The 20777-nt window shown below is 46.2% G+C and overlaps 1 protein-coding gene across 2 annotated transcripts in view; it reads right to left on the bottom strand.

The window, feature by feature from the left end:
• GPR158 (G protein-coupled receptor 158) overlaps window positions 1–20777 on the bottom strand; it is a 490037-nt gene that overhangs the window by 206165 nt on the left and 263095 nt on the right. For both annotated transcript variants that reach the window (XM_063921634.1, XM_063921635.1), the window contains exon 5: window positions 1170–1238. In XM_063921634.1, coding sequence (XP_063777704.1) covers window positions 1170–1238 — 69 coding nt within the window. The remainder of the gene's footprint in view (window positions 1–1169; window positions 1239–20777) is intronic.

The raw sequence follows: 20777 nt of genomic DNA, 5'->3' as shown, positions 1-20777 counted from the left end.
CATCTCCTCCTGGCAGCACCAGCATTCCCGGCACTTCTGGGTAACGCTATACATGCAGTGGCATAATTATACATATGTGCCCCCCCCCCTCCCCGTGGCATTTTAGTGTAGTTTAAACACACAATGCTCCCTGCAGTGCTGCTTACACGCATAATGCTCCCATGTAGTGGCGTTTACACGCACAATGCCCCCTGCTGTGCTGCTCACAAGCATAATGCCCCACTAGTGTCGCTTACACACATAATGCCCCCTGCAGTATGGCTTACACACTTTATGCTTACACACTTACCGCCCTATATGCTAATTGCCAGGTGTTACAAACTCATTGTCAGGGGTTTCTTGCTTGTTGCCAGGGGGGTGCATGCTCATTATGGACAGAGACCCTGCACCCCCTCGACTCCGGCAGTGGGCTGGTGGTACACCATATTTCTTAATGGTACTCTGTATCACCCCGTACCACCCTACTTTCTGCAATGCTTTTGGTTCATATATTACGTGCAAATCTGGCTCTGGTGCTAGCCAGTGCCTCCTGAGCCATTTAGCTCATCGCATGTCCATTAATCCTACCGCCAGTCACTTGCTTTTCTCTTCCAGGCTTCTCCTGGAGGAGAGACCTCAAAAGCAGACAAGTATGATGTTGGATTATTAGTGACAGGGATGACTCGGATAACATTCTATGGACCAGAGAAGTAAGTGGGACCGGACCTTCCATATATTAACATGTTTGACATACAGAGTTTAAGTACTGTAATCTGGGGTGAGTGGTGGGATGCAGAGACAGATTGGGGCTAAACATTGTGCTCATTGTGCAAATACAAGAAAAGGGGTGTAGTGACATGTCATGGGGGCGTGTCATGAGTCCCAGGGGAGTGGCCTCATGGTACACCCTATAAGAGCGCCGAGAGGTAGAACTGCTTAGCCGGTCCAGCCAATCAGCTCTTCATGGAATCGCCAGATGGCCATTTGGGATCTATACAGCAATGACCTTGAAAAGTGTTATTTATAAAATACTTGAGAGCATGAGGCTTTTTGCTTACATTAAACAATTACAGTGAATAGCTTGGTGTGTTTTGTAATGAAAATGTATAAGCAACATAGGGACAAAATAATGATGACAGTTTCATTCAGTAATCAGGCACAAATGCAGTGCGATAAGTAAATATACTTACTGGGAAGTAGAGGAGAAGCGAGCCAAACAAAATAGCCTCCAGTAGGATAAGTCCTGAAGCTCTGACGCTCTAAGAGGAAGAAAATATATATATTCAAATATTAATTATTTATTACTTTTAGTAGATAGATTGAAAACAGCACTTTATAGACAATGTAAGAAATTTGCCAATCTTAATATAAGTATCACATACAGCGGCAAATATAGTCTACTGCGCAATTAGAGTGTGTCAGCAAGGATAAAACAACACTCGTACTGTACGTCCTACATACTGGATCTACAGGCCTGAATCAGAGGTGGGCGTAATGCTGATATCAGACACAGTGCAGCGTTTTTTTTCTTTTGCCACTGCGCATTAATCTAAGCCGCACTGCGAAGTGATGCGCTTGTCATGTGATTGCAGTCACAATAAGGATTTAGTCGTAAAGTGATTGACAGTCAGGGAGCGTTTGTGGGCGGTAACATTGGGCCACTCAAACGCAGCCATTTTGGGGGAGTGTCACAGCTTGTGACTGTGATCCCGTTTGCATTTAAAATGTCTCCGGCGTCTTACTTCCAACGACCATGCTGCGCAAATGTAGGATTAATCAGTAGGTTTATGGGGGGTCATTCCAAGTTGATCGCTAGCTGCTGATGTTCGCCTCATAGCGATCATTTAAAAACACGGCAAAACTATGCATGCGTATGGGGCGCAATGCGCACGTGTGGCGTACGGGTACAAAGAGCATCGTTGTTTTGCACTGTTTATAGCGATGATTCCATTCGCACATCCGATCGCAAGGAGATTGACAGGAAGTGATAGTTTATGGGTGTCAACTGACCGTTTTATGGAAGTGTTTGGAAAAACGCAGGCGTGGCCGGGCATTTGCAGGGCGGGTGTCTGACATCATTACCGTGTCATCCGTCGCAGCAATCCTCGCACAGGATAAGTAACTACAGGGCTGGTCTTGTTATGCACAAAATGTGTTTGTACCCGCTCGGCTGCACAGGCGTTCGCACACTTGCAAAGCGTTAATACACTTCCCCGTGGGCGGCGACTATGCGTTTGCACGGCTGCTAAAAGTAGCTAGCAAGCAATCAATGAGGGCCTATGTGCGTCCAATGGTTTGCACATTTGTACAAAGACGGGGATCTGAATTGCCACCAATGGGTGTCTCAGGGTAAATCTGCTTCGTACAGGAACGCAGCTACAATGGCATTTGCCACCGTCTCTGAATCAGACCCAATATAACAATTATCATACAGAAAACATTTTCCTCTCTAGTTTGGAATATTGTGTTGTGCCAGTAAGGGGTCATACACCTAATAAGCACATGCTTTAATTCTGATAGAGAAATAATGTAGGAGAATGGACTTGTGCGCCCACCCGGTCTGATTAATGCTTGCTTCACTTTGCTCTGCATCAATTTGAAGTTTTTCCAACATTGCCTGCAGAATTCACATGCCTGTACAGCATAATGGAGATCCGTGGAAGCGCTCATTAACCTCACAGTATGATGTGCTGCAGGAAGGGCTTGAGAAAAGGCTTTGATTGCTCTCTTAGAATCAGGGCTACAGTACAAGCATTGTAGTTTTACAGGATTTGTTTTTAAATGCCCCTGTATATGATCACGTTTTCAATAGACTTTAATTGTATTTCAGATTCAGGGGTCTATAAAACCGAACCCACACATCTCTACTATTTATGAAGAAATAATAGTCTTTCTTATAACTTATAAGCCACATACCAAGATCTAAACCTCAGAAAAATCACAGATTGCTGTACCAGGCAATGGAGACCCAGTGAAGGACGATAGCCAAGCATTGGAATGTCACTTTACCCTTCACTGGCAGTGTTGGGATGCTAAGGAAATACCTCTCACCCAGGAGAAGCATTTCTTCACCCAGGCTCACAATTAGTTCACTTGCAGTAGAACATTAAGCTGCAATATGCACAAATTAGTGATGTGCACCGGAAATTTTTCGGATTTGTGTTTTGGTTTTGGATTCGGTTCCGCGGCCGTGTTTTGGATTCGGGCGCGTTTTGGCAAAACCTCCCTGAAAATTTTTTGTCGGATTCGGGTGTGTTTTGGATTCGGCTGTTTTTTTACAAAAACCCCTCAAAAACAGCTTAAATCATAGAATTTGGGGGTCATTTTGATCCCATAGTATTATTAACCTCAATAAACATAATTTTCACTCATTTCCAGTGTATTCTGAACACCTCACACCTCACAATATTATTTTTAGTCCTAAAATTTGCACCGAGGTCGCTGGATGGCTAAGCTAAGCGACACAAGTGGCCGACACAAACACCTGGCCCATCTAGGAGTGGCACTGCAGTGTCAGACAGGATGGCCGATTTAAAAAATAGTCCCCAAACAGCACATGATGCAAAGAAAAAAAGAGGTGCACCGAGGTAGCTGTGTGACTAAGCTAAGCGACCCAAGTGGCCGACACAAACACCTGGCCCATCTAGGAGTGGCACTGCAGTGTCAGACAGGATGGCAGATTTAAAAAATAGTCCCCAAACAGCACATGATGCAAAGAAAAAAAGAGGTGCACCACAGGTATGGATGGATAGTATACTTGACGACACAGAGGTAGGTAGATCAGTGGCCTACTGTACCGTACTGCTATATATTATATACTGGTGGTCAGCAAAATTCTGCACTGTCCTCCTACTATATAATACTGCGCACAACTAAAATGCACCACAGGTATGGATGGATAGTATACTTGATGACACAGAGGTAGGTAGAGCAGTGGCCTACTGTACCGTACTGCTATATATTATATACTGGTGGTCAGCAAAATTCTGCACTGTCCTCCTACTATATAATACTGCGCACAACTAAAATGCACCACAGGTATGGATGGATAGTATACTTGACGACACAGAGGTAGGTAGAGCAGTGGCCTACTGTACCGTACTGCTATATATTATATACTGGTGGTCAGCAAAATTCTGCACTGTCCTCCTACTATATAATACTGTGCACAACTAAAATGCACCACAGTTATGGATGGATAGTATACTTGACGACACAGAGGTAGGTAGAGCAGTGGACTACTGTACCGTACTGCTATATATTATATACTGGTGGTCAGCAAAATTCTGCACTGTCCTCCTACTATATAATACTGCGCACAACTAAAATGCACCACAGGTATGGATGTATAGTATACTTGACGACACAGAGGTAGGTAGAGCAGTGGCCTACTGTACCGTACTGCTATATATTATATACTGGTGGTCAGCAAAATTCTGCACTGTCCTCCTACTATATAATACTGCGCACAACTAAAATGCACCACAGGTATGGATGGATAGTATACTTGACGACACAGAGGTAGGTAGAGCAGTGGCCTACTGTACCGTACTGCTATATATTATATACTGGTGGTCAGCAAAATTCTGCACTGTCCTCCTACTATATAATACTGCGCACAACTAAAATGCCCCACAGGTATGGATGGATAGTATACTTGACGACACAGAGGTAGGTAGAGCAGTGGCCTACTGTACCGTACTGCTATATATTATATACTGGTGGTCAGCAAAATTCTGCACTGTCCTCCTACTATATAATACTGCGCACAACTAAAATGCACCACAGGTATGGATGGATAGTATACTTGATGACACAGAGGTAGGTAGAGCAGTGGCCTACTGTACCGTACTGCTATATAATACTGGTGGTCACTGGTCAGCAAAATTCTGCACTGTCCTCCTATACTACAATGCAGCACAGATATGGAGCGTTTTTCTGGCAGAGAACGTAGATATTTGCAAGCACACTGAGCACAGATATTTGCAGCACACTGAGCACAGATATTTGTAGCACACTGAACACAGAAACTGAGAGAATGCTGCACGTCTTCTCCCTATCATCTCCAATGCACGAGTGAAAATGGCGGCGACGCGCGGCTCCTTATATAGAATACGAATCTCGCGAGAATCCGACAGCGAGATGATGACGTTCGGGCGTGCTCGGGTTAACCGAGCAAGGTGGGAGGATCCGAGTCTGCCTCGGAACCGTGTAAAATGGGTGAAGTTCGGGGGGGTTCGGATTCCGAGGATATCACTATGCACAATATATCCTTATTGATATTAGAGAGTATTATTAAATAGACTTTCAAAGATATGAAGTTTAGTACTAGTTTTACTGTTCTATACTTCCATAGTTGCCTAATTTCAGGGTCTCCTCTCTGAGAGAAGCCTGGAGAGGAGACACTGCTTGCCACCATCTCTACACTACACCGTTTGCTGTGGCTCAGTCACGTCAGGTGTAATGTTGACACCGCATAATGCTGACATAATTATACATAATATAATTATGTCAACCACATAATGCTGCTATAACGGGCTTGGTTTTCTGAAAACCGGACCCACCTGAATTTGTTGTTTACGAGTAGTTCTGAGCCCAGGCTCCGATTTCAAAATGAGGCAAAACGTCATCTTCCCAGCATCTGATCTCGCATGTTTTGGATTCTATATAAGTCCCTCCCTCTGTGATCTGGGCAGCATTTCACACAGGACGCCGGGGGGTTAGGGAGTTGGGCTGCGGGATGCAGCACTGTGACTGTGTCAGTGAGTGGCTTTGGGCTGCAGCACTGCTGTGGCTGTGTCAGACTGTGAAGGTCTGTGGGGTGCAGCACTACTGTGGCATTATTGTGACTGTGTTATACTGAAGGGCTGTGGGATGCAGCACTACTGTGGCTGTGTCAGACTTTGTCAGGCTGTGAAGGGCTGTGGGATGCAGCATAACTGTGGCACTATTGTGACTACGTCAGACTGCAAAGGGCTGTGGTGTGCTGCAGCATACCATGGCACTGTTGTGACTGTGTCAAACTGTGAAGGGCTGTGGGATGCAGCACTACTGTGGCACTACTGTGACTACGTCAGACTGCGAAGGGCTGTGGTGTGCTGCAGCACTACTGTGGCACTGTTGTGACTGTGTCAAACTTTGAAGTGCTGTGGTGGGCTACAGCACTACGGTGGCACTGCTGTGACTGTGTCAGACTGTGAAGGGCTGTGTTGGGCTGCAGCACTACTGTGGCACTGCTGTGTCAGACTGTGAAGGGCTGTGGGGTGCAACACTGCTGTGGCTGTGAGACTGTCAGTGAAGTTCTGTGAGGTGCATCACTGTTGTGACTGTCAGTGAAGGGCTGTGAGCTGTATCACTGCTGTAACTGTGTCAGTGAAGCATTGTGGGCTTCAGCACTGTGAGGCATTTTGTTGTGTGTTCAGTGCAGGCACCGTGCTAAAAAAACCTTAAAATAAAACTGTCAAAAAATAATGTTCATTAGGTGCCAATGTGCCACCATTACTAAAAGCACTGTAAGTCGCAGTGTGTAAAAAAATATAAAATACAGTAAAATGAGTCTGTTGTTCAGGTTCAGGCATTGTTTTAACCAAATAACTTTTATTAGGTGCCAGTGTGCCACCAATACTAGAAGCACTGTGAGTCACAGTGTGTAAAAAAATAAAATGTTTGTGTGGTTCAGGCATTGTGTTGTAAAATAATAACGTTCATTCGGTGCTAGTGTGCCACCATTACTACTAACGCTGTGAGTCGCAGTGAGTAAAAAAATATATATATATATCTGGATAAGGATCAGTTGATAGAAGGGCAGGAGCAGCAAATCAGTACTGGTGCTGCAGCAGCTGCCAGTCATCATAGTATATCAACATCTACTAAAGGTGGTCCAGGGGATACAAAATTTAAGAAAGGGCACCTGAAATCTAAACAATATTTCACAATGTTAAAGAAAACTTCAGCTCTAATAATATATTTCAGATTGTTAAAGAAAATATCACCTCTAATAATAAATTAAAAATGAACTGTGTAAAAACATAAAATCAGCAACATGCCATACACCACAAGCATTGACAAGGAAAGGCTTGGGCAATGTCCTATGTTTGAGTAGCAGTCCTATTGTGCTACTGCTGCTTCATCTAGAACAGGGGTGGGGAACCTTTTTTCTACCAAGGGCCATTTGGATATTTATAAACTCCTTCGGGGGCCATACAAAAATTCTCAACTTAAAAATGACCCTGCCTCTCAGTAGGTCTGCCCCTTAGAGGGATGTAATACACATATGCCCCCAATAGTGCAGTGCCAGATACACAAATTCCCCCACAGTGCCAGATCCACAATTGCCCCCACAGTGCCAGATCCACAATTGCCCCCACAGTTCCAGATCCACAAATGCCCCCACAGTGCCAGATCCACAAGTGCCCCCCAGTGCCAGGTATACAGATGCCCCCACAGTGCCAGGTATACAAATGCCCCCACAGTGCCAGGTATAAAAATGCCCCCACAGTGCCAGATCCACAAATGCTCCCACAGTGCCAGGTATACAAATGCCCCCACAGTGCCAGATCCACAAATTCCCCCACAGTGCCAGATACACCAATTCCCCCACAGTGCCAGGTATATAAATGCCCCACAGTGCCAGATCCGCAAATGCCCCCACAGTGTTAGATCCACAAATGCCCCCACAGTGCCAGATCTGCAAATTCCCCCACAGTGCCAGGTATACAAATGCCCCCACAGTGCCAGGTATACAAATGCCCCCACAGTGCCAGATCCACAAATGCCCCCACAGTGCCAGGTATACAAATGCCCCCACAGTGCCAGGTATACAAATGCCCCCCACAGTGCCAGATCCACAAATGCCCCCACAGTACCAGATCCACAAATGCCCCTACAGTGCCAGGTATACAAATGCCCCCACAGTCCCCAAAGGGCCAGATTCACAAATGCCCCTACAGTGCCAGTTATACAAATGCCCCCACAGTGCCAGATCTACAAATTGCCCCCACAGTGCCAGGTATACAAATGCCCCCACAGTGCCAGATCCACAATTGCCCCGTACAGTTCCAGATCCACAAATGCCCCCACAGTGCCAGATCCACAAGTGCTCCCACAGTGCCAGGTATACAGATGCCCCCACAGTGCCAGGTATACAAATGCCCCCACAGTGCCAGGTATAAAAATGCCCCCACAGTGCCAGATCCACAAATGCTCCTACAGTGCCAGGTATACAAATGCTCCCACAGTGCCAGGTATACAAATGCTCCCACAGTGCCAGGTATACAAATGCCCCCACAGTGCCAGATCCACAAATGCCCCCACAGTGCCAGGTATACAAATGCCCCCCACAGTGCCAGATCCACAAATGCCCCCACAGTGCCAGATCCACAAATGCCCCTACAGTGCCAGGTATACAAATGCCCCCACAGTCCCCACAGTGCCAGAATCACAAATGCCCCTACAGTGCCAGGTATACAAATGCCCCCACAGTGCCAGATCTACAAATGCCCCCACAGTGCCAGGTATACAAATGCCCCCACAGAGCCAGATCCACAAATGCCCCCCCACAGTACCAGGTATACAAATGACCCCACAGTGCCTGATCCACAAATGCCCCCACAGTGCCAGATACACAAATTTCCCCACAGTGCCCCCCCCCCACCCCACTGTGCTGCTCACCATTGCTGCTCCATCTGGCGGCGTGTCTCAGGTGTCAGGGGGTCAGGGCAGGGAGGAGAGTGCGGCTATGTTGGGCGGCGGCATGTAGGACCTCAAACCAGCCGCCGGTTCGTGAGCCAATCAGAGCTCGCGGACCGGCAGCAGTGACTCCTGATTGGCTGCCAGTCCACAAGCTCTGATTGGCTTACGAACCGGTGGCTGGTTTGAGATCTTACCTGCCGCTGCCGCCGGACATGTAGCTGCGCTCTCCTCCCTGCCCTGACAGCTGAGACATGCCGCCGCCGGACTGAGCGGCAGTGTGTCTCACTGACACAAGCGGGTGGGCTGGAACAAACAGCTTTGTGGGCCTTATATGGCCCGCGGGCCGGAGGTTCCCCACCCCTGCTCTAGAATGCCTATTGCAGAAGCAGGGGACAAATACAGTCAGACATCTTCTTATGTAATCTCATATGATGATGCAACACCTCTGACACTGAACTCATAGAGAAGCCTTCTTCTACCATTTCTGCACCCTCTGCAAATGTAAGGATAGCAGTACTAGTAAAGATGGTAACATAGAAATTGAGGATGCTACTGTGGAGGTGCAACAGGATAAGGGGGGTATTTGTGTGTCTGATGCTAATATAGGATGTTCATGATGATGTTGTTAGTTTTAAAGTAAGTCAGCCACCAATAGCAGCAGTTCTTGCCCATGATAAAATGAAGGCCATTGTCATGCCTGGGTATAAGACCTAAAAAGCCACCACTTTATGTGGAATTATTTTTACCCAAGTCCTGACAACAGTTTTTCAAGCCATCTGTACCACTTGTGAAGACAAAGTACAGTAAGCAGCGGTAGGGACATTAACAATGAAGGAACCTACTCTCTTTTACATCATTTGCAGTGAGTTAATGCATGTTACAGTATTTATCAAAATCTGAAAAAAATCCTGTAAAATGAAAAACAGGCAGTCCAGTATCAGGTAAAGTACCAGCAGTTTGGTCTTGCACATGCCATCTCCACCACCAACATCCTCATAATCAACCTCCTCACTAATTGGTATGTGGTAGCAGTCTGTGTCACTGAAGTGCTTGATTTGTTAAACCGTGCATGTTCTTTTTAATATACAACATAAAGGTGGGCAGGAGGGCCCAAAGAGAATTCCATCTTGCATAATTTTTCTCTTCATTATGGGCTGTATTTTTGTTTTAGATAGATATATTGTATATTAGAGATGTGTAGGTCCGGATTTACCTTGATTTATCCGGATCTCAAAACGGCATCTTATTGGCTTTCAGATGTTACATGTTTAAGAGAGCCAATAAGAAAAATCCGGATAAATCCGAACTTGCATTAATTTTAGCATTAAGAACCAAGTAAATCAGAACCTGCACATCTGTACTGTATATATGCAGTCACTTTAGCAAGTATTTCATATTACAATAAAGGTCAGGAACTTGAAGAACAGCAATGATGCAATGTTGAGAATTGAACAGAAATGGAGAATTATTATTTCATAAAACGCAACTTTCTAGAAGTCCAAAATGCTTTCTACTAGAGATGAGCGGGTTCGGTTCCTCGGAATCCGAACCCCCCGAACTTCACCCATTTTACACGGGTCCGAGGAAGACTCGGATCCTCCCGCCTTGCTCGGTTAACCCGAGCGCGCCCGAACGTCATCATCCCACTGTCGGATTCTCGCGACATTCGTATTCTATATAAGGAGCCGCGCGTCGCCAACATTTTCACTCATGCATTGGAGATGATAGGGAGAGGACGTGTGCAGCGTTCTCTCAGTTGTGTTCAGTGTGCTGCAAATATCTGTGCTCAGTGTGCTGCAAATATCTGTGCTCAGTGTGCTTGCAAATATCTGTGCTCAGTGTGCTGAAAATATCTACGTTCTCTGCCTGAAAAACGCTCCATATTTGTGCTCAGTGTGCTGCAAATATCTGTGCTCAGTGTGCTTTATTGTGGGGACTGGGGACCACCAGTATTATATAGTAGGAGGACAGTGCAGAGTTTTGCTGACCAGTGACCACCAGTATTATACGTTCTCTGCCTGAAAAACGCTCCATATCTGTGCTGCATTGTAGTATATAGTAGGAGGACAGTGCAGAATTTTGCTGACCAGTGACCACCAGTTACAAGAAATATATGTGTATGTAGTCCTGCGCTGCAGTTTCAAGCTGCCGTTTAAAATCGATGGGATTCACCCTCCAAAATCCCCACACACATATACAGCAAATACAAAGATGATTGGAAACAGGCGCTGTCTAAAGTATTAAAACTTTAAAAAATGATGCTAATCCACTCCAAACTTTTGTGGCTTCCTCCAGATCAGTGCACAGGTGTTAACGTGGGGTTGAAAAGACACTTACATAGCAGTTCAACCTCTCGTTCCTTAAAAGGTATCTTTAAACAGGTCTGGATGAAAACGATCCTATCACAAATAGCGGTCACACAGAATGACACTTACATTTGGTTTCAGTCTCGAATGCACTGAAAGGTATCTTTCAAACGACCCCCATACGTAGTGGACAGGAAGCAGCCAAACCAACGTGCATAAAAACATACACTGGTTTTATTCACCAAATAAAACAAACATAAAAACTGCAGCAACAACGTCCCATGGGGGGTAGATGTTCGTCACAGCATGGATAACTTCAACGCGTTTCAAGGATTCTTTCCCCTTTGTCAAGAAGTGCTGTGAGGGTCCTCGCATTTCTGGATTTATCCTAAGGTGTTCTTGATCACATGACGGCCTTGACCAATCCCAGACGAAGTCCAATCTCCAACAGATATGTAGCACCTAATGCACCTATACACATATCTATCTATTTGCATAGTGCAAACTAGAGCATATTTCATCAGAATAAAAATCACAACAAAACATATATATACAGATAAAGGCACCTCATATATACTATGCAATACTCCAGTCACGTGATTAGTAGAGATGAGCGGGTTCGGTTTCTCTGAATCCGAACCCGCACGAACTTCATGTTTTTTTCACGGGTCCGAGCAGACTCGGATCCTCCCGCCTTGCTCGGTTAACCCGAGCGCGCCCGAACGTCATCATGACGCTGTCGGATTCTCGCGAGACTCGGATTCTATATAAGGAGCCGCGCGTCGCCGCCATTTTCACACGTGCATTGAGATTGATAGGGAGAGGACGTGGCTGGCGTCCTCTCCATTTAGATTAGGGTTGAGAGAGAGAGAGAGAGATTGACCTGAGGCTGTGATACTGTAGAAGAGAGTGCAGAGTTTAGTGACTGACGACCACAGTGACCACCAGACAGTGCAGTTGTTTGTTTTATTTAATATATCCGTTCTCTGCCTGAAAAAAACGATACACACAGTGGGGTACATTTACTAACATTCGTAATTTCCGAAAATAGGTCAAAGTTCAATCACGAATGACATCGACAGTGTAAAACTGCAACTTTTTGAATTTATTACGATGGATTTACTAAGCTGTCGTATTCTTGTTTTTCTTTTCTTCCGATGTCGATGTCATTCGTTTTTTTTTACCTAATTTTACGGCAGTGATTAGCAAAACACTGCCGTTTTTTTTTACAATCAATCTCGGCCGGATCTGTGTGATCCGTGCTGGGGTTATTTTTTTTTTTTTTTTTTAATTAAACAATGTAAAATCCCCAAAAAAAATGCGTGGGGTCCCCCCTCCTAAGCATAACCAGCCTCGGGCTCTTTGAGCCGATCCTGGTTGCAGAAATATGGGGGAAAAAATGACAGGGGTTCCCCCATATTTAAGCAACCAGCATCGGGCTCTGCGCCTGGTCCTGGTCCCAAAAATACGGGGGACAAAAAGAGTAGGGGTCCCCCGTATTTTTAAAACCAGCACCGGGCTCCACTAGCTGGACAGATAATGCCACAGCCGGGGGTCACTTTTATATAGTGCCCTGCGGCCGTGGCATCAAAAATCCAACTAGTCACCCCTGGCCGGGGTACCCTGGGGGAGTGGGGACCCCTTCAATCAAGGGGTCCCCCCCCCCCAGCCACCCAAGGGCCAGGGGTGAAGCCCGAGGCTGTCCCCCCCCCATCCAATGGGCTGCGGATGGGAGGGCTGATAGCCTTTGTTGTAAAATAAAAGATATTGTTTTTAGTAGCAGTACTACAAGTCCCAGCAAGCCTCCCCCGCATGCTGGTACTTGGAGAACCACAAGTACCAGCATGCGGCGGAAAAACGGGCCCGCTGGTACCTGTAGTACTACCACTAAAAAAATACCCAAAAAAACACAAGACACACACACCGTGAAAGTATAATTTTATTACATACATACACACATACATACATACTTACCTTATGTTCCCACGCAGGTCGGTCCTCTTCTCCAGTAGAATCCAAGGGGTACCTGTTGAAGAAATTCTACTCACCAGATCCAGTGGTCCAGGCTCCTCGGCAAATCCAGGGATAATCCACGTACTTGAATAAAACAAAAAAACGGTTGCCCGACCACGAACTGAAAGGTGACCCATGTTTGCACATGGGTCACCTTTCCACGAATGCCAGAAACCCACTTTGCCTTCTGGCTAAGTGGGTTTCTTCAGCCAATCAGGGAGTGCCACGTTGTAGCACTCTCCTGATCAGCTGTGTGGTCCTGTCCTCACTGACAGGCAGCACGCGGCACTGTTACAATGTAGCGCCTATGCGCTACATTGTAACCAATGCTGGGAACTTTCTGCTCAGCGGTGACGTCACTTTAGGTCAACCGCAGGGCACAAAGTTCCCATCATTGGTTACAATGTAGCGCATAGGCGCTACATTGTAACACTGCCGTGTGCCGCCTGTCAGTGAGGACAGGAGCACACAGCTGATCAGGAGAGTGCTACAACGTGGCACTCCCTGATTGGCTGAAGAAACCCACTTAGCCAGAAGGCAAAGTGGTTTTCTGGCATTCGTGGAAAGGTGACCCATGTGCAAACATGGGTCACCTTTCAGTTCGTGGTCGGGCAACCGTTTTTTTGTTTTATTCAAGTACGTGGATTATCCCTGGATTTGCCGAGGAGCCTGGACCACTGGATCTGGTGAGTAGAATTTCTTCAACAGGTACCCCTTGGATTCTACTGGAGAAGAGGACCGACCTGCGTGGGAACATAAGGTAAGTATGTATGTATGTGTGTATGTATGTAATAAAATTATACTTTCACGGTGTGTGTGTCTTGTGTTTTTTTGGGTATTTTTTTAGTGGTAGTACTACAGGTACCAGCGGGCCCGTTTTTCCGCCGCATGCTGGTACTTGTGGTTCTCCAAGTACCAGCATGCGGGGGAGGCTTGCTGGGACTTGTAGTACTGCTACTAAAAACAATATCTTTTATTTTACAACAAAGGCTATCAGCCCTCCCATCCGCAGCCCATTGGATGGGGGGGGACAGCCTCGGGCTTCACCCCTGGCCCTTGGGTGGCTGGGGGGGGGGGACCCCTTGATTGAAGGGGTTCCCACTCCCCCAGGGTATCCCGGCCAGGGGTGACTAGTTGGATTTTTGATGCCACGGCCGCAGGGCGCTGTATAAAAGTGACCCCCGGCTGTGGCATTATCTGTCCAGCTAGTGGAGCCCGGTGCTGGTTTTAAAAATACGGGGGACCCCTACTCTTTTTGTCCCCCGTATTTTTGGGACCAGGACCAGGCGCAGAGCCCGATGCTGGTTGCTTAAATATGGGGGAACCCCTGTCATTTTTTCCCCCATATTTCTGCAACCAGGATCGGCTCAAAGAGCCCGAGGCTGGTTATGCTTAGGAGGGGGGACCCCACGCAATTTTTTTTTTAAAAATAAGCACTTTCCCACCCCTTCCCACTGATATACATGCACGGATCTCATGGATCCGTGCATGCCTATCCAATCACGAATAAAAAAAAAAGGTCTGGTTTTTTTTAGCACTTTTTTAAGAGTTGTAATTCTTCACGGCAGTGTTTGTTCTTTTTTGGCTTTGCACTTCTTAGTAAATGACCGAGATTCATACTTAAACAGCCGCGTTTTGACCGATGGTGTATTCATTCGTAATTTTTTACCTGAACTTGCAAAAAATTACGAATGCCCTCATCACTGCCGTGATTAGTGTTTAGTAAATGACCGAGATTAACCGAGATGACACTTTGAAGAAAAAACGGCATCTCGGTCAAAATCGGGAGCTTAGTAAATATACCCCAGTGACTCAGTCACATACCATATCTGTGTGCACTGCTCAGCCCAGTGTGCTGCATCAATGTATATATATATATCTGACTGTGCTCAGCTCACACAGCTTATAATTGTGGGGGAGACTGGGGAGCACTGCAGTGCCAGTTATAGGTTATAGCAGGAGCCAGGAGTACATAATATTATATTAAAATTAAACAGTGCACACTTTTGCTGCAGGAGTGCCACTGCCAGTGTGACTAGTGACCAGTGACCTGACCACCAGTATATATAATATTAGTAGTATACTATCTCTTTATCAACCAGTCTATATTAGCAGCAGACACAGTACAGTGCGGTAGTTCACGGCTGTGGCTACCTCTGTGTCGGCACTCGGCAGCCTGTCCATAATTGTATATACCACCTAACCGTGGTTTTTTTTTCTTTCTTTATACATACATACTAGTTACGAGTATACTATCTCTTTATCAACCAGTCTATATATTAGCAGCAGACACAGTACAGTGCGGTAGTTCACGGCTGTGGCTACCTCTGTGTCGGCACTCGGCAGCCCGTCCATAATTGTATATACCACCTAACCGTGGTTTTTTTTTCTTTCTTTATACATACATACTAGTTACGAGTATACTATCTCTTTATCAACCAGTCTATATTAGCAGCAGACACAGTACAGTGCGGTAGTTCACGGCTGTGGCTACCTCTGTGTCGGCACTCGGCAGCCCGTCCATAATTGTATATACCACCTAACCGTGGTTTTTTTTTCTTTCTTTATACATACATACTAGTTACGAGTATACTATCTCTTTATCAACCAGTCTATATATTAGCAGCAGACACAGTACAGTGCGGTAGTTCACGGCTGTGGCTACCTCTGTGTCGGCACTCGGCAGCCCGTCCATAATTGTATATACCACCTAACCGTGGTTTTTTTTTCTTTCTTTATACATACATACTAGTTACGAGTATACTATCTCTTTATCAACCAGTCTATATATTAGCAGCAGACACAGTACAGTGCGGTAGTTCACGGCTGTGGCTACCTCTGTGTCGGCACTCGGCAGCCCGTCCATAATTGTATATACCACCTAACCGTGGTTTTTTTTTTCTTTCTTTATACATACATACTAGTTACGAGTATACTATCTCTTTATCAACCAGTCTATATTAGCAGCAGACACAGTACAGTGCGGTAGTTCACGGCTGTGGCTACCTCTGTGTCGGCACTCGGCAGCCCGTCCATAATTGTATATACCACCTAACCGTGGTTTTTTTTTCTTTCTTTATACATACATACTAGTTACGAGTATACTATCTCTTTATCAACCAGTCTATATATTAGCAGCAGACACAGTACAGTGCGGTAGTTCATGGCTGTGGCTACCTCTGTGTCGGCACTCGGCAGCCCGTCCATAATTGTATATACCACCTAACCGTGTTTTTTTTTTCTTTCTTTATACATACATACTAGTTACGAGTATACTATCTCTTTATCAACCAGTCTATATTAGCAGCAGACACAGTACAGTGCGGTAGTTCACGGCTGTGGCTACCTCTGTGTCGGCACTCGGCAGCCCGTCCATAATTGTATATACCACCTAACCGTGGTTTTTTTTTCTTTCTTTATACATACATACTAGTTACGAGTATACTATCTCTTTATCAACCAGTCTATATATTAGCAGCAGACACAGTACAGTGCGGTAGTTCACGGCTGTGGCTACCTCTGTGTCGGCACTCGGCAGCCCGTCCATAATTGTATATACCACCTAACCGTGGTTTTTTTTTCTTTCTTTATACATACATACTAGTTACGAGTATACTATCTCTTTATCAACCAGTCTATATATTAGCAGCAGACACAGTACAGTGCGGTAGTTCACGGCTGTGGCTACCTCTGTGTCGGCACTCGGCAGCCCGTCCATAATTGTATATACCACCTAACCGTGGTTTTTTTTTCTTTCTTTATACATACATACTAGTTACGAGTATACTATCTCTTTATCAACCAGTCTATATTAGCAGCAGACACAGTACAGTGCGGTAGTTCACGGCTGTGGCTACCTCTGTGTCGGCACTCGGCAGCCCGTCCATAATTGTATATACCACCTAACCGTGGTTTTTTTTTCTTTCTTTATACATACATACTAGTTACGAGTATACTATCTCTTTATCAACCAGTCTATATATTAGCAGCAGACACAGTACAGTGCGGTAGTTCACGGCTGTGGCTACCTCTGTGTCGGCACTCGGCAGCCCGTCCATAATTGTATATACCACCTAACCGTGGTTTTTTTTTCTTCTTTATACATACATACTACTACGACATCTCTTTATCAACCAGTCTATATTAGCAGCAGACACAGTACAGTACGGTAGTTCACGGCTGTGGCTACCTCTGTGTCTGCACTCGGCAGGCAGTCCGTCCATAATTGTATACCACCTAACCGTGGTTTTTTTTTCTTTCTTCTTTATACATACATAGTTACATAGACATCTCTTTATCAACCAGTCTATATTAGCAGCAGACACAGTACAGTACGGTAGTTCACGGCTGTGGCTACCTCTGTGTCTGCACTCGGCAGGCAGTCCGTCCATAATTGTATACCACCTAACCGTGGTTTTTTTTTCTTTCTTCTTTATACATACATAGTTACATAGACATCTCTTTATCAACCAGTCTATATTAGCAGCAGACACAGTACAGTACGGTAGTTCACGGCTGTGGCTACCTCTGTGTCTGCACTCGGCAGGCAGTCCGTCCATAATTGTATACCACCTAACCGTGGTTTTTTTTTCTTTCTTCTTTATACATACATAGTTACATAGACATCTCTTTAACAACCAGTCTATATTAGCAGCAGACACAGTACAGTACGGTAGTTCACGGCTGTGGCTACCTCTGTGTCTGCACTCGGCAGGCAGTCCATAATTGTATACTAGTATCCATCTCCATTGTTTACCTGAGGTGCCTTTTAGTTGTGCCTATTAAAATATGGAGAACAAAAATGTTGAGGTTCCAAAATTAGGGAAAGATCAAGATCCACTTCCACCTCGTGCTGAAGCTGCTGCCACTAGTCATGGCCGAGACGATGAAATGCCAGCAACGTCGTCTGCCAAGGCCGATGCCCAATGTCATAGTACAGAGCATGTCAAATCCAAAACACCAAATATCAGAAAAAAAAGGACTCCAAAACCTAAAATAAAATTGTCGGAGGAGAAGCGTAAACTTGCCAATATGCCATTTACGACACGGAGTGGCAAGGAACGGCTGAGGCCCTGGCCTATGTTCATGGCTAGTGGTTCAGCTTCACATGAGGATGGAAGCACTCAGCCTCTCGCTAGAAAAATGAAAAGACTCAAGCTGGCAAAAGCAGCACAGCAAAGAACTGTGCATTCTTCGAAATCCCAAATCCACAAGGAGAGTCCAATTGTGTCGGTTGCGATGCCTGACCTTCCCAACACTGGACGTGAAGAGCATGCGCCTTCCACCATTTGCACGCCCCCTGCAAGTGCTGGAAGGAGCACCCACAGTCCAGTTCCTGATAGTCAGATTGAAGATGTCAGTGTTGAAGTACACCAGGATGAGGAGGATATGGGTGTTGCTGGCGCTGGGGAGGAAATTGACCAGGAGGATTCTGATGGTGAGGTGGTTTGTTTAAGTCAGGCACCCGGGGAGACACCTGTTGTCCGTGGGAGGAATATGGCCGTTGACATGCCAGGTGAAAATACCAAAAAAATCAGCTCTTCGGTGTGGAGGTATTTCACCAGAAATGCGGACAACAGGTGTCAAGCCGTGTGTTCCCTTTGTCAAGCTGTAATAAGTAGGGGTAAGGACGTTAACCACCTCGGAACATCCTCCCTTATACGTCACCTGCAGCGCATTCATAATAAGTCAGTGACAAGTTCAAAAACTTTGGGTGACAGCGGAAGCAGTCCACTGACCAGTAAATCCCTTCCTCTTGTAACCAAGCTCACGCAAACCACCCCACCAACTCCCTCAGTGTCAATTTCCTCCTTCCCCAGGAATGCCAATAGTCCTGCAGGCCATGTCACTGGCAATTCTGACGATTCCTCTCCTGCCTGGGATTCCTCCGATGCATCCTTGCGTGTAACGCCTACTGCTGCTGGCGCTGCTGTTATTGCTGCTGGGAGTCGATGGTCATCCCAGAGGGGAAGTCGTAAGCCCACTTGTACTACTTCCAGTAAGCAATTGACTGTTCAACAGTCCTTTGCGAGGAAGATGAAATATCACAGCAGTCATCCTACTGCAAAGCGGATAACTGAGTCCTTGACAACTATGTTGGTGTTAGACGTGCGTCCGGTATCCGCCGTTAGTTCACAGGGAACTAGACAATTTATTGAGGCAGTGTGCCCCCGTTACCAAATACCATCTAGGTTCCACTTCTCTAGGCAGGCGATACCGAGAATGTACACGGACGTCAGAAAAAGACTCACCAGTGCCCTAAAAAATGCAGTTGTACCCAATGTCCACTTAACCACGGACATGTGGACAAGTGGAGCAGGGCAGGGTCAGGACTATATGACTGTGACAGCCCACTGGGTAGATGTATGGACTCCCGCCGCAAGAACAGCAGCGGCGGCACCAGTAGCAGCATCTCGCAAACGCCAACTCTTTCCTAGGCAGGCTACGCTTTGTATCACCGCTTTCCAGAATACGCACACAGCTGAAAACCTCTTACGGCAACTGAGGAAGATCATCGCGGAATGGCTTACCCCAATTGGACTCTCCTGTGGATTTGTGGCATCGGACAACGCCAGCAATATTGTGTGTGCATTAAATATGGGCAAATTCCAGCACGTCCCATGTTTTGCACATACCTTGAATTTGGTGGTGCAGAATTTTTTAAAAAACGACAGGGGCGTGCAAGAGATGCTGTCGGTGGCCAGAAGAATTGCGGGACACTTTCGGCGTACAGGCACCACGTACAGAAGACTGGAGCACCACCAAAAACTACTGAACCTGCCCTGCCATCATCTGAAGCAAGAGGTGGTAACGAGGTGGAATTCAACCCTCTATATGCTTCAGAGGTTGGAGGAGCAGCAAAAGGCCATTCAAGCCTATACAATTGAGCACGATATAGTAGGTGGAATGCACCTGTCTCAGGCGCAGTGGAGAATGATTTCAACGTTGTGCAAGGTTCTGATGCCCTTTGAACTTGCCACACGTGAAGTCAGTTCAGACACTGCCAGCCTGAGTCAGGTCATTCCCCTCATCAGGCTTTTGCAGAAGAAGCTGGAGACATTGAAGGAGGAGCTAACACGGAGCGATTCCGCTAGGCATGTGGGACTTGTGGATGGAGCCCTTAATTCGCTTAACAAGGATTCACGGGTGGTCAATCTGTTGAAATCAGAGCACTACATTTTGGCCACCGTGCTCGATCCTAGATTTAAAGCCTACCTTGGATCTCTCTTTCCGGCAGACACAAGTCTGCTGGGGTTGAAAGACCTGCTGGTGACAAAATTGTCAAGTCAAGCGGAACGCGACCTGTCAACATCTCCTCCTTCACATTCTCCCGCAACTGGGGGTGCGAGGAAAAGGCTCAGAATTCCGAGCCCACCCGCTGGCGGTGATGCAGGGCAGTCTGGAGCGACTGCTGATGCTGACATCTGGTCCGGACTGAAGGACCTGACAACGATTACGGACATGTCGTCTACTGTCACTGCATATGATTCTCTCAACATTGATAGAATGGTGGAGGATTATATGAGTGACCGCATCCAAGTAGGCACGTCACACAGTCCGTACTTATACTGGCAGGAAAAAGAGGCAATTTGGAGGCCCTTGCACAAACTGGCTTTATTCTACCTAAGTTGCCCTCCCACAAGTGTGTACTCCGAAAGAGTGTTTAGTGCCGCCGCTCACCTTGTCAGCAATCGGCGTACGAGGTTACATCCAGAAAATGTGGAGAAGATGATGTTCATTAAAATGAATTATAATCAATTCCTCCGCGGAGACATTGACCAGCAGCAA

This window comes from Pseudophryne corroboree, chromosome 5 (assembly GCF_028390025.1).
Source record: "Pseudophryne corroboree isolate aPseCor3 chromosome 5, aPseCor3.hap2, whole genome shotgun sequence".
NCBI classification, from domain to species: Eukaryota; Metazoa; Chordata; class Amphibia; order Anura; family Myobatrachidae; genus Pseudophryne; species Pseudophryne corroboree.
The sequence above is the reverse complement of the archived record's forward strand: the minus strand, read 5'-3'. Positions and strand labels throughout refer to the sequence as shown.